The sequence below is a fragment of the Marmota flaviventris genome, chromosome 1 (assembly GCF_047511675.1).
Source record: "Marmota flaviventris isolate mMarFla1 chromosome 1, mMarFla1.hap1, whole genome shotgun sequence".
In the NCBI taxonomy this organism is placed as follows: Eukaryota; Metazoa; Chordata; class Mammalia; order Rodentia; family Sciuridae; genus Marmota; species Marmota flaviventris.
The window spans coordinates 90,384,782-90,400,039 of record NC_092498.1 but is presented as its reverse complement, the minus strand read 5'-3'; the positions used below and the strand labels follow the sequence as shown (position 1 = coordinate 90,400,039).

Below are 15,258 nucleotides of genomic sequence, written 5' to 3'. Positions count from 1 at the left end.
TGGAAGCTTTATTATAGGCAGATAGCATCTTCTGGTTCTTTTATTAGTCATATTTTCCCTCATTATTTTCTTCTGTTTTGTTCTTTCCTCTTAGGTTTTAAGAATTGAAACGGGTCCTATCAGAGCTTCCTGGTAGAATATTTAAGCTCCACTTGAAGGAAGAAATTTTTTTAAAGTTTAAATTTGCTCTCATTTTACTCCAGATAGCTTAGGGGTAGGTGGGCCCCGTGAGGTGAGAATCAGAACCAGAGACAGACTTAGCCAGGAGTGTGCTGCCAAAGAGCCTCCAACCCTTATTTGGAACAGCAGTTAGGGCTCCAGGCTGCAATCTCCCCATTCTTTGTAGACTGGCTGTCCACTGTGTTTGAGTGACTGGCAAGGCCTTCCAGACCAAGTCTCTGTCCTGTCCTCCCTCTGACATCCAGAACAATTCCAAGAACTGGCAAGGGGATGTGCTGGACTGACCGTCACCACCAAATCTACGCAGTCCTCTGCTCATTTCCTTCGCATATTTCTTTGTCACATGTTGGAGATTCAAAGTTAGATGAGAACTAACTAACTCCATCCAATTTCCTCTCTATTTTGCACCACTTAAATTCCTAGAGATGTCCTTTGTATAGTCTTCTTTTTACCTACTTTTTAAGATTGATCCAAGATTCTTCTTATCCCTTATTGTTGGTCATTCATGAAGATCAGAAGGGAAGTAGTTTATATCTCTCCAAGAAATCCACCTGTTCTCTTCTATAAATGCTAGTCGGAGGTTATTTTTAAGTCAGGAAGGTGAGGACAGATTGCATAAACCAAAGGGAAATGTTGACCTGACAGTAATCTTAAGTATTCAGCCAGAATTTTCTCATTTGGTTACCTCTGATGATCAAGATCATCAAATACCAACAACAATAATTTCAACAACTTCCTTTAAAAAAAAACAGACATAAATCACAAATTTTATATCAATTTCATTTAATCTTTTTATGAACCTGAGAAATTTGATGTTTGGTTTTCCATTTGGTGGGTAACACTCAGAGAAATTAAATAACTCACCCAGCATTGCATAGCTAATACATTGAGAAATAGAAATAGGATCCAAACTCTAATCTGTCTTCAAAAATCTCTTCTCTTTTCTTTGACAAACAACCTGAAGAGTCATCCAGTCTCCAGATCCCTGTGGGATTTGCAGTGTCTCAGTTGCTGTTTTTCAGATACTACAATAATACTATATTTCTATTGGAAAATACTATATTTCTCTTGGCAGTAATAATACCTGGAATTCCTTGGTTCATCATCCATCATCTTAAAAAAAACAACCTAGAGTATTTTACTGATAATCAAGGGATTCTTTCTCAATGAAATCACTTGTCTTCATCTATTTCTTCCATCCTTTATGGCTATAATAGTGGTATCTGACTTCTCACATGTCTCAACATATATGGACCAAAGGCTGCTGTTCTCTATGGCCAGAACTGAATACAGAGCCTTCGACAGAGCAGAATTTCAAGAGAGGTTTGGTGATATTGCTGCTGATCATATTTTACCATATCCTGTTAGAACCCAAAACATAAAAATCTATAAAAAAGCACAATCATGGCGAATTTAGCAACTCAAAAAGATAAAACTTGGGTAGAAAGTGTTGGGAGTGATCACGTCCTGGTTGATGAGAAAAATGTTTATTCTTGTTTCATGATGGCAAAGAAATATGCACTTATTTGATAACTTGCTACTTTGAACCCATAAGCCTTTTCCTTTCAGATATATTGAAATTAATAAGACATTCAGTGACTGCAAATTATGTCATCATAATCGTCCAATTCTTTGTTGCCTCTATTCAAATGAAACCCGTATCTTTTTTCTCTAGGTTACGGTCTTTGGTCAAGCAGCTAGAGAGAGGGGAGGCTTCAGTCGTTGACCTTAAGAAGAATCTGGAATATGCAGCCACAGTGCTTGAATCTGTATACATTGATGAAACCAGGTAAGCTAAAGATGACCAGTGTGGTTAATAAAACAATGCTAAAGTTTTTAAGTAGCTTTTTAAAAGTTGTCCTCCATAGCAAGTATGAGCTGTTATTTAAATTACTGGCTTTGGGCCAGGCAAGGTGGGGCATACTTGCAATCCCAGTCACTGGAAAGGCTGAGGCAGGAGGATCTCGACTTCAAAGTCAGCCTCAGCAACTTAGTGAGGCTCCGATCAATTCAGTGAGACCCTGCCTCTAAATAAAATGTATATATAAAAAAGGGCTGGGAATGTGGCTCAGTGGTTAAGTTCCCCTAGGTTCAACCCTTGGTACAAAATAAATTAATAGATAGATAGGTAGATAGATAGATAGATAGATAGATAGATAGATAACTGGCCTTGGAACACTGGTTTCTGCAAGTAAATGAGACAGATCTGGACAAGTCCCTTCTCCTCTACTCCTCCTCATCTAGAAAAAGAGCTAATAAAACCCCTCTCACGTAGCCATTAGGACAATGAAGTGAGATAATGTACAAGGAGAAAAATTAACCCTAACAATTGTGGAAAGGTTTCTTATTCAATGTAGAGTTTCACTGCAGTTATTACATATTGTTAATGTCCGTCTAAAAATCGTACTTGTCCTAATTCACAATATCAATCAGTAGTTGGAGGCTCATGAAGTGGAAGAGAAACACTTGCTCCCTTAAGCCGACAGTATCCATTCTTCAGTCTTATGCATGTTATTGATTTTTCTTAGCAGATTTTTCCACTTGAATTATCCAAAATATTAAAGTGGTTTCAGGTACTGAAAATGCATTTGAAAGTCACAAAATTGCTTTTCTTTTGAAAAACGTTGAGATGTTGAGTATGAAAGGCTTTATTTTAATTTTTTTCCCCCTATTTTGTACAGGTTTCTCTGTCAGTACTTGTGATGTCTTAGTTTCCTTTGCCAATTCCAATCTGGAAGTAGTTCACTGTAATCTAAGGCTTGCATGGTTTATTTTTGTGATGACATGCTATGTTACTAATTTAAGGCAATTTGCTATCACAGGTTTTTTTTTCAGATATTTTCTTCCCTTCTCCCCAATTTATGCATCTAATGTAAAAAAGAATACTTTTGCAATGATACCTGCTTTTACTGCTTGTTTTCATTATGAATTAATATAGTATGAAGTGTAATTTTAGGTTTTATTATAGTTCAACAATTTATGTTCCCTTCTGGTATCTGACCTGTGAACAAGTTTGACAAACCTGCAAAGCACAACTGTCATATGGCTTACCTCATTGTGCTCAAAAAAGAATGACATTATTTTGTAAATTTTGCTTGAATTCAGATAATAAGTTACCCAAATCACATCAACCCAGTCCTCTGAAGTAACGATCCTAAGTGATGTCAACTGATATTCTTTCTAAATTAATAGGTAACAGGAACTAAATGTCTAATTAATACCTTATTTTTAAATAATGTCACATGGTTCATCTATAAAATTAAGTTAAGCCTCCTGTGAGTGGTTTTTTAAAGGGAAGTTTTAAATTTCATTCAAACTCTATAAACCTTCAAGGGTTAAGGACACTGGGTACTCCTAAAGTACAGTGTGCCTACCACCTGTGTGGGGCCTCAGAGGGAATGTATTTAATTCTTCTTCTCCCTTTATTCCATATGTTAGTCAGCTTTCCACCACTATAACAAATACCCCAAATCATCAATTTATAAAGAGGAAAGATTTATTTTGGTTTCAAGTCAGAGTCCATGATTGATTGGCTCCATTGCTTTTGGACCTGTGATAAAATAGCATGTCACAGTAGGAATGCATGGTGGATCAAAGCTGCTCACCTCCTGACTGGGAAGTGAAAGGAAGAAAAGAGGCTAAGTCCCACAGTCTCCTTCAGAGGCATGCCCCTAATGACCTGAAGACCTCCCACTAGGCTCCACCCCTTAAAGTTTCCATTACCCCGGAAAACGCCATTGTCTGGGGACCAAGTCTTCAACACATGGACCTAGAGCATTCAGTGTAGTCAGGGGAGCCAACCTGAAACATCAATAGTGAGTTTCCACAAGCTTTATCAAAATGGCACTGTATATTCTGTGGCCAATTTTTTTGCCCCTGTTTTGAAAAGAGAGTTCTAACTTTAGATTTAGTCTCAGTGTCCTGATTATGTTTCATGTTCATGTTCAGACGACTCCTGGATACAGAGGATGAGCTCAGTGACATTCAGTCAGATGCTGTGCCTTCTGAAGTCCGAGACTGGCTGGCCTCTACCTTTACACGGCAGATGGGGATGATGCTCAGGAGGAGTGAGGAGAAGCCCAGGTTCAAGAGCATCGTTCACGCAGTGCAAGCTGGAATATTTGTGGAGAGGTAAAGATGTCACTCATTGTCATTCAAAGCAGCAAAAGGAATGCCAGCTTCCAATAATCAGAAGCTTCTGCTTAATGTGGTTCTGACATCTTTATAAATGCAGAAAATTCTGGGTGGAAGCAGGTAGTCTTCAATGAGAGATGGCAAAAACCTCTATTTTAATCTCTGCAGCATCATTAGGACAAGCTTTATTGTTTGCTCAAAATTCTTTTTGATAACCAGAAAAAAATTAGTTTGAGTTCAATGTCTAATGTTTAAAGAAGGAAATCATCTAACCCATCATCTTTTGGATCAGATGATGGGGTGGTGAATGTGTCTACCTCTGAAACAGGTCAGGAGTGCTTTGAAGTTGCTGACCCAGGGAGGAAAGTTCATTTAAAAGGTGTGAGTTCCCTGTGACACTTCAATTTTGTCATCCCTTTGAAATTGAACTGCTCCACTACTCCAGAAATAGATTTCCTTTTTCCTGCAATCCCTATTGGGCAATTATACATTTTAGAAATGCCATGGTGAGCTGAAAGTTTGCCTGGGATATTTTTCTTGCTTTTGGATAATTCTAAAGAACCCACTTTCCTAAATGGGTTGCCCACAGGGTTCATCATTCAGGTTCAAGTACTGCACTGCCTTCCATCTTTGATGTACTATATGTTTTTCTAGCAGAACAGGTAACCCATTTTAATAATTTAGTTTCCAATCTGGGCAGCTAGACTTAACATTTTTTTTTGTGTTACCAGGGTTCACATGTTTGAGATTGCTTGAATATCTTTTTAATTTAACAGTTAGGCCACTTGAGTGACTGTGAAAAATACCAAAAAAGAAATTTTAGTTTCCTTGGGTCAGCAGTCAATTTGACTTCTCATTATTTGCCAATATTTTGTGTAAGTCTGTGGGCTGTTAATCATTTTTTTTGTAAGATATCACATTGCATTTTTCCTCTCTGATTTTGCCAGAATGTATAGACGGACATCAAACATGGTTGGACTAAGCTACCCACCAGCTGTTATTGAAGCATTAAAGGTAATACTGATGAAAAGATTTTACAATGTAGATAGTATCTCATAGAAAGTATAGTTGAATTTTTTAGAAAATAAGGGGTTTCCAATTAAAGTTCTTTTCTCAGTTATTCCTGACTTTAATCTTTCATTATCATTTTCTTATCTGTTCTAACACTGTCAATACATTTTCAGCCTCTGTCTTCCTATTTTTTTTAATCAAACTCTGTGTTGGTTTTTTTTTCCTTTCTATTCTTCTATGGAAGTTTAGTTTTATACATTGATCTGAAATTATGAGATTGATCTAATGGGTCATAGGAGGTGTTATGTCAAAAGTATTATTCAACATTAGGAGGCTCTTTGGTGATTGTAATTGTATCATTCCCTGATTACCTACTCCAAATCCACTTTACAGATGAAGAAACTAAGACTCAGCAAGATTTTTGAATAGGACAGAGTTAATTGGAAACAAAGATAGGGTTTGATAGCAGAGTGTCTACCACATGGTAACGTCTCAGTAACGTTTTGTGGCATGAATGTATGCCCCCAGAGTTTGTGGATATATACCATCCCCATATATCCTACAGTTTTCCCAGGACTCACACTAAGCCAAATGCTCCATGGAAAGTCATTCAAATGTCTATGCTCAACTGGTCTAGATCCTTCATAGTTACTACCAATCAGACAAACTTTTGAAATCGTATAGAATATCCCTAAGAGCCTTCAAGCTGATGTGTTCCTCCAGGTAGTGTTGGTGTAAATCCAGGTGTGCTAAACTCAGTTTACCTCTGGATTCTAAGGCTGGGCTGTGTAAAGGCCCAGAATCACTGGGCTGGTTGACACTGTAGAGTGTCTACACATAGAACTGGTTCATTTGCTTGGGGGACACTGTAGAATTCTGACTTGTGCAAAAATTGTTGTCTTTCTCTGAAACCTGAAAAAGCATGACTGGCTTACCCAGTAATAAAATAGAATTGCAGGTTGGAGTTCTTAATTAATTTAATGTCAGGCAGGAGCTCTGGAGGACCCTCTCAATTATGTATTGATAGTTCTTCCTCTTGTCTCAGACACATTCAATAGTTGAACTTAGGAGACTATATATAAGCAGATTCTCATTTCCACTTTTTCTGTCTCTATGTGTTTTGTCTCTTCTTACCTCATCTTAAGAGCAGGAAAGCTACAGCAAGAAGCCATGTGTTTTCTCTCTTTCCTCCCTATCACACTAATGACCAATATATTAGTGTAATGTACAGTGATCTTTCCCATTTAATCAGTGGAATCGCTTCATGTGATCCAATGTTTTATAACAACCACTATGAAATTGCATTGATTTTCATAATTGAACCTGAAATGTTCAGTGAAAGTCTTGGGAACATTAAAAGCATACTTTAATTTTTAATTTCTTCCTTTATCATGAACACCAACACAGGTGGGTATACTGGTACTGAGATATCTATGAGACTATTTCTTCCAAATTGGAGCTTCTTTTCTATGCAGAGTAACTGGGAAAAAACTCATGGAACAACCTGTGATGTGCACAAATTGTTATTTTATACTTAGGGAAAAGAAAATTCTCAGATGCACATATGTTGTCTTTCTGAAGGAAAAGGGAAAAGATTATTCAAACTAGGAGTGAGTACTAGCTCTAAATTGCTCTATCCTTCTCCACATGGATTGCCAATATGTGCATGAAGGTTAAAGCTGCTATTTCTTTTGGCCCTATCCCCTGTTGTCTGGGAAAGTTCAAAACCTTTTTACAATGGCATATTTTTCCAGTTCCCCAGACTCCTGATTTATTTGCAGTGGATTGGAGGTGAGTTGGAGAGAGAGATTCTCTCTCTCTTTTTTTTTTTTTTTTTGGTATAGTACCTGTTGGGAAAAGAGGTCATTTCCACCTCACTGCTAAGAGTTTATATAGAATCACTGCTGTTCTCTTCTATTGCAGAAAATTTCTCTAAAGACTGAGAAAATATAATTCACTAAAATAACCATTATGCTACTATCATGTTAACTTTTGTGGCTAATATAAGAACATGGCTTAAAATGACATTTAAGGAAGAGAACAATGAGCCACCACCCAGCTCTAAATTTGAAATAGGTTGCAGTTTGTTCTTTTAATTTTTTTTTCCCCATTCAATACGTATTCACTTCTAATTTGAGGTATTTTATCTCCAGTCTCCTGGGGTGGGGTTACTGGAAAATGAACAAGTACTCTCTTCTTTAGAACAGCAGCTGTCTGTGGCTCAGGAAGCAACACCTTGGATAAACTCCAGGTTTAAAGTGGGAGGAAGTGAGGAGGTTGAGGCTTCCTTTTGGCTGTGTGAACAGGAAATTGTCCTCAGGCAAAATTTCGTAAAAGAGGGAGAATGGTTTGAGGCAGTTCATCTAGATGCTTGTTAAAATGCAGATTCCAGGCCCAGGATTCTTCAGTCTTGTGTCCCTCATCCTGAATCAGCATTTTCAATAAGCCCTCTAAATGGTTAGAAAAATCACAATTAAGATTTTGCTAAAATGAGGGGCCAAAGAGAACTTCCCCCTCATATACAGTAAATACATCACTCATCCTCCCATTTCTCAGTACTGATATCCAGATAAATCTTGACTTTTTACTATGATAATCTCAATTTCCAGTGATAGAAAGGTTGTTGTTTTTTTTTTAACTCATCCTGGAATGTAGGTTTAAAAATTGTCAGATGTGACAAAGTGTTTTCTAACCCACTGAGTTGTCAGTGGCCTTTTCCTTAGGACTAGGGATCAGACAATGGCTGTGACTCATGGCAGTGCCAATTTTAGTAACCAGGATAAAGCTTTAGGTCTTGAGTAAATCTTTAATAGACTTGCTGTATATGGCCTGGGCCCTTGCTGGGTATTTTGGGGATGAGACCTGGGTCACAGCACAGACTCACTGAGTTTGCAGTGTCATCTGTCACCAGTGAGATCTCCATGGCTTGTGACCTGGTTCTGCTACTGCATGGCCATAGACAATTTCCCGGTCTCTCTGAGGCTGCCATTTGCAATACTGGAAGACGTGACACCTTTTTCTAGAGGTTTTGTGAATGTATATAATCACTTCACAGAAACTGTGCTTAGTACTCGGCTCTCTTTCTTTAGTTTTTTAATGGAAGGGTCATGAAGATTGAAGTGAGGTTACCTCTAAATGTGAATTGAAACAATTCAGTTGAAATCCTTAAGGAACATTTTGTGTTTTCCTATGAACAGATGTTTTCCTGTGCCCTGGCTTTCAAGAGATAGATCGTTGATGACCTTGAGATGAATCTGACAGGTGGAATGTTTAGAGAAGGACAGGATTGGGAAGTGACGAGAAAACAAATGACTGTTGCTTCAACTGTTGACTAGACACGCTGTTGACTATGTCTATAAATAGCTGGTTGTACTAGGTCAAAGGCACTTCAGATCATGTTTACATGTATTTTGGAGTAACTTGATGGACAAATTAGAACTTCATCGATGGTTTATCAAGTGTGTGTTCCACTTAGCTTTTCCTTTTCCTCTTTTCAGTACAGTGATGTACAGATTTGAGAACTAGATCCCAGGATTAGTGACTTCAGAAGGGTAGCATTTTTCTGTCCTGTGAAATGAAAAGCTTTCTCCTTGGTTTCAGCTCAGAAGACTGAGGTGACATGCTATTAGGCATACTTTATCATGCGTGTTTCTGAATACTTTTAAATGAGTTAACATTGTCAACTGTAGACTAAGAGGAAGTCATTGGATGATGTGGACAGAAGAGAAGATTGAAGATGAAGCAGCCCAGGGACTCATGAGTTCCCTAGCGGTAGCTCAAGGGCTTGATTGGAAGAGCCTGAGCATAGGGGGTCGGTGGACACGTTTCTGTTTCTATTCTCATTCCACTTGTGTCCTAAGCACTTACTTGAAGGGATCTTAGGGAAATTAGGCAGGTGTTGGTTTTCTCATCTGTAAATTGGGACTAATGTCACCCACCACTTAGAGTTGTTTTCAGGAAAATTACATACTTATCACAGAGCCTAAAGCCTATCATGCAGTATGCACTCAATAGATGATGGCTTTTGTTGCATAGTAATGAGATGACCTGATTTTTAAACAGAAAATTCTAAGTAGGACTAACAGATAGAAGAAAAATTTGAAGGTGGAAGTTAAGACTCTTGGGCTATGAAATTAACAGGGAAAGGCTACAGAAAGACTAAAAACTGGGGAGATTGGTAGCTCAATAAATGACTGCAGACTAATACATTCTTCCTCCCTGCCCTGTCCTGCAGGATGTGGACAAGTGGTCCTTTGATGTGTTTTCCCTCAATGAGGCCAGTGGGGATCATGCACTGAAATTCATTTTCTATGAATTACTTACCCGCTATGATCTGATCAGCCGCTTTAAGGTCAGTACTTCATTAAAAAGATAAAAAATAAATAAAATGTACCTGTTTGGTTCATCCTCATATGACTTTTGGATTTAAGACCAAGAGAATACTTTAAAATAGGCCCAAACTGCTCTCCGTGACTCAGAGCGCACCATTAGGACAAGGCTGCTGTGCTTTCCTCCTGGGGGTACTTTTCATTACATCCAGGCTGGTAGGTCTCAGGGACAGTGAGAGGCTGGAGAAGCCGGATCAGATCCCTGTCTTCCTAGAAATACAACCCAAGCCTTCAATAGCCTAGCTCCCCTGTGGGGGCTGCCTGCGGCTCTCATTTCAGCACGACCTCGTGTACTATCGACCACTGCTGTCAGCCAGGCAGTAATGGAGACAGAGTGAGCCTCTGCTCCTTCTGTAAACTTTTTTTCCACCCATTGGCTCATTCAGACAAATACTCTCACATATCATCAGTGACAGACCATTGGTATTTCCCAGCCATTCATGCTTCAAATTAATTCTTCATGTTAAATAAAGAGCATGACTCATCTCCAGTGTTCTGCTCCCCGCTCAGCCATCTCATACCATGGGCTCTCCAGGTCAGACCAGGTCCTCCAGGGAACCTGTGTATTCATCTGCTGACATCTCTCTGATCAAGCTCTTCAGACTTCTTGCATCAGATGGACAAGCCTTTGGAAATGCAGGGCTTTTTCTGTACAACATATTAAATTCTCGGGACAGCCTGGTCTTTATCACCTCCAAAGGACTGCATTTTGGAGGATGCTTCCTATTTTTTCTTGCATGACTGTAAATACTTCATGGCAGTGGCCCATAAGTCCTTTATTTGTTGTGCATCTGAAACCTGCATGAAGCCGGACACTGTTTCTTTGGAACAAATCTCCTGTGCACATACATATATACCTTTACTTAGCATCTTATTGGCTCACAGGGCTCCAAAGAACAACCCAGGAGCCCCATTTTTAAAAATGATAATGAGTTCATCTCTGACTTCGTGTTTAATTTTTTTTTTTTTTTTAATCCACAAATGGCAAGCAGGAAGAATACACCAAGGAGAAACAGGTTATGGAACCTCAGATGCATTTTCCTTAGTGTTTCTTACTAATGTGATCGTTCATCTCCAATTCTTTTCTTTTACCCCTGAACTGCATAATTTACCCTGAACCACGGCATTGATCCAGAAAACTAACACAATGATGTTTCCAGGGTCCCCTTATTTAGTACATACATTTTTCAATTCTTCTTCATTTTCTGCCACATTGAAAAGGAAGCTATGTCTATTATATATATATTTGAGATGGAAAATCAGTTAAGCCAGTTGGAAATATTATCCTCAGTTACTGGTAATTTCACAAAAAGAGACTAAAGTCTTTATGTCTTGAGAAACACATGAATGCATACCATGCAGCATATCCAATTTGCCTGTGGGAAAACATGAAATAACACAAAAACCTCCAGTTATCAAGTTATTGCAAGGCAGATGTGAGCTGCTGCCAGTATTGAAGAAATATTGACTTCTTGAAAACCAGGCTGTTTAGGAATTGACACTGGCTTTGGACACATGAGAAAAACCAAAACACAAAAAACAAAGCCCAAATCACAATGTGATAGTCTGTCATACATGGCAACAGGAACAGTCTGTGTTCTCATGTTATTACTTGCAATTTGTTACTGGTGACTTGCAATTTGGAAGGTCTCATTCCACTGACCATATGTTAGGAATTGTGAAGGAGTCCACAAAATGGTACTAATTATTACTGTTATTACGACCTTCAACATTGCTTACCACATTGTTTGGGGTCTTGGTGTACCTTGATACTGGAGTGGGATGGTATTTAAGGATAGATGGGGACAAGGAAATTCAGAAAATCAGCATAGTTGCTGATAACATGGTTTTCTACATTGCATCAAAAATCATTGCTTTTCACGCAAGTAAGACTAAATTTCTTTGAGATGATTTTGTGTCATTCCCCAGGGTGCCTGAATTGAAGTAAAGAATGATTTGCAAAGTGGACTGTCCTTCAATCTGGGACATTGTTGGGTTTCTAAATCATCTGATAATTTCTCCACTGATTTTTATTAACTATGAAAAGTTGTAATTTCCTCATGTGACATGTTATCCTCCAGAAAAAAAGTAGTCAAGGTGCCTTAGACTTTTGCTTCTTCACATAAAGCAAGCCAGTCACTAATTAAGCTTGTGGCTCTCTTTCAGATTCCCATTTCTGCACTTGTCTCATTTGTGGAGGCCCTGGAAGTGGGATACAGCAAGCATAAAAATCCTTACCATAATTTAATGCATGCTGCTGATGTCACCCAGACTGTACATTACCTCCTCTATAAAACGGGAGTGGCAGTAAGTAAAGATAGGAACTCTTAGTTACACAAAAAAGGTGATGTTGGTTTTCATGTTGGAGCATGTTCCAAACCAGATGAGGTTGAGCTCGTAAGGAGCTCATTGTTCTGTGGACTCCCTGTTCCCCAAGCTATCTAACCATGGTGGGAAGTCTTGGGGTTCCCTTGTTGCCTCTGAAACTTTCTCCATCCTGAACTTGATGAAGTAGATATTTGGCTGTTGCTAGCATTTCCACCAGGCTATGACCAATAAAAATATAACATCCAAAACAAGATATGTACTCCCAGATATAGAGAGTGGTACTCTTGACCTCTTGGGATGGTCAAGAACTATGATATACACCCATATTGAGTAGATGTAGCAACCACATTATACCAAGTTACCTTTTGGCTTAAACTGCTAGGTCTTTTTCACAAGACTGTGCTTATTTTTATCCTGGTTGTGTGCATTTGATTTTTTTGAACCTAAGTTTCAATCTTATAATCATTAAAAAAATCTTCTTGCTTATTATGGCTCAGTCTTTCTGCTCTTTAGATGTTTCTAGATCTCTCTTCCCTAATCCATTGTATTAGCTGACCTAAATTGGTTATCTGTGGCTTTGTCTTCTTAAACCTAGATATAAGCCATTAATAAAAGGCATAGCTGTTAGTGACCAGAGAGGGTCTCAAAGACCTTTTACTTCTCCATCAGAATTGGCACCAAAATAGACATTCTTTGGTTATGGTTATCAATTAGCTCATAAACCCAGTGCACATTTGTTATCTTTACAGCTAAGGCATGTTGAAAGACGTGGTTTAATATCTCACTGAATTAAAAATGGAAAACGGTGGGAGGAATGTTGGCTTTGGAGGTAGATATAGTGGATGTAAATCTCGGATTAATTACTTATTCAATTTGTGATCTATGATGAATTACATGAGTCTTGGAGCCAATATTGTCTCATTTTTAAAGTGGTGGAAAATACTCCACCTTGTAAAAATGCTTTGACAGTTAGGAATAAAGTATCAAATATATTAAGCCCCTTGTCTGCCTCACAAAGGAAGCTCAATAATTAGGAAGTGTTGTTGTTAACACATTGCAGGATTTTACCAAAACCTATTAGTGTTTTTTTACTTGTTGTTGTAAAACTGATTTCTTAAAAATGTTATTTAAAGGCTGTCTTTTTTTTTTAAGTTATAGAAACACTACAGAGAGAACTTGTTTATTTGATAAAGGATTTCTACCAGAAACAGAACAAATGTCACACTTGGTAGTGATTCCAGGAAAGCATGGGGTCAAATACAGGTGTCCACATTTATATTGTTATTGGGTATATTTATGGACATCTCACCTAATGCAATATAGTATTTTAAAAAGTAAAGGAGCACACTGTGAAAATATTGAGATCCTCTCCTTTAGAAAATCGAGAAAATCAGCTATATGCTATCTACAAGATGAAATAAGAGGGAGCAGGAGCATGGGAGGAATAGATGAACTCTAGATAGGGCAGAGGAGTGGGAGGGGAAGGGAGGGGGCAGGGGGTTATTAATGATGGTGGAATGTGATGATCATTATTATCCAAAGTACATGCATGAAGACGTGAATTGGTGTGAATATACTGTGTCTACAACCAGAGATATGAAAAGTTGTGCTCTATATGTGTAATAAGAATTGTAATGCATTCTGCTGTCGTATATAAATAAAAAAATGTTAAAAAAGGAGATAAGAACCCCCAATGATGTCTGAGTAGAAAAGCTACCTTATACACTGGAAATTAATAAGTATCATAGAAAACTATATATTCCCAACAGTTTTCAAAAATTATTACCTATAAAGAACTTTATGACTCATAAAAGGGAAGCTATAAAGCTAAATTGAAGGGCACAATAATAATGTTTAAATAAGTGGAGAATTACATAGTGTTTTACATAGTATTCTATAGATGGTTTTCTATAGATGTGATTTTTCCTCAAACTAATCTATAAATTCAAAAACATACCAACCAAAATTCCTATAGAATTAGCATGATACATGATCATCTGAATCTGAAATTCATGTAAAATAAGTATTTCATAATCTTAGGAAAGACAATTCTGAAGAGAATAATGTGTGGGGGGAGAGTTTTACTCTACTGATATTAAAATATCTACAGAGCTGTAGTAATAAAATGGGTGGCATTTATGAAAAAATAAACAAATATATCAATAAAATTAATGAGAGAGCCATAAATACACCCAAATATTTATTGATCACGTCTTAGGTGCTAGGTGCTAGGTACTTCTTTACAGGTTGCTACAGACTGAGTGTGTCTCCTGCCCAAATTTATCTGTTGAAATCCTAACTCCAAAGTGATGGTATTAGGAAATACCATCATTAGGGATAGACTTGTAGATTAGGTAGTCATGAGCAAGTTGTTACCAGACAGTGATATGAGGCTTTTAAGAGGTGATTAGGTCATGAGGGAGAAGCTCACATGAATGGGGTTAGTGTCCTTACAAAAAAGACCCCAGAGACCCTTCTCTTTCTGCCATGTGAAGATACAGTGAGAAGGTGCCTTTTATGAACTAGGAAATGAGGTTTCACCAGACACCAAATCAGCCAGCATCTTGATCTTGGACTTTGCAGCTTCTATAGTGGTGAGAAATGAACTTCTGTTGTCCGTGGCATTCAGTTATAGCAGCTTGAGGGGACTAAGACCCAGGGTGAAGATACACCTCTTGTGCACTTCAAGAACTTACATTCTAGTGGGACAGTATAGCTAGAGTGGACCAATAAAAAATAGATGAGAGAACACACTAATACTCTGCAGAGAATTAAAATTGGGCACCACACAGGGAAAGCTGGGAGTTTGATTAGATAGTCAGGCTTTCCTGACTGTCTCCAGAGGTAATATTTAAGCTGAGATAGTTGTGGTTTTCAGCTGTAGCCATGCTGAGAGCTAAAGGAGACAATGTCAGCAGACTATGTCAGCGATGGCACAAAAGCCCTGGTGGGAGAATAACCTGGCTGCATTCACTGAGCAGAAATAAGGTGAGCATGGTGGGAACAGCATGTGAGGGTGACAGTGGCACAAGATGAGGTTGAAGGCAGGAGCCAGACCAGGTCTGGCTTTATAAGCCTGGGTAATGGTTCCAGCACTTGGAATAGTGGGAAGCCTCTCATGAGTTTTGGAAATGGGAGTGAATGCCATCTGATAAAAATTAGAAAAGGATTATTGTGGAGGATGGATTCAGAGGCAGCCTGTTGGAGGAGTCCTGCA

The 15,258-nt window shown here is 38.3% G+C and overlaps 1 protein-coding gene across 6 annotated transcripts in view; it reads left to right on the top strand.

Moving 5' to 3' along the window:
* Positions 1 to 15,258, top strand: part of Pde1c (phosphodiesterase 1C) — a 503,259-nt gene that overhangs the window by 381,973 nt on the left and 106,028 nt on the right. For 5 of the 6 annotated variants that reach the window (XM_027939700.3, XM_071613981.1, XM_027939701.2 and 2 more), the window contains 5 exons: positions 1,856 to 1,969; positions 4,129 to 4,311; positions 5,262 to 5,328; positions 9,560 to 9,676; positions 11,880 to 12,020. In XM_027939700.3, coding sequence (XP_027795501.2) covers positions 1,856 to 1,969; positions 4,129 to 4,311; positions 5,262 to 5,328; positions 9,560 to 9,676; positions 11,880 to 12,020 — 622 coding nt within the window. The remainder of the gene's footprint in view (positions 1 to 1,855; positions 1,970 to 4,128; positions 4,312 to 5,261; positions 5,329 to 9,559; positions 9,677 to 11,879; positions 12,021 to 15,258) is intronic. The other variant, XM_071613983.1, reaches the window with a different exon arrangement.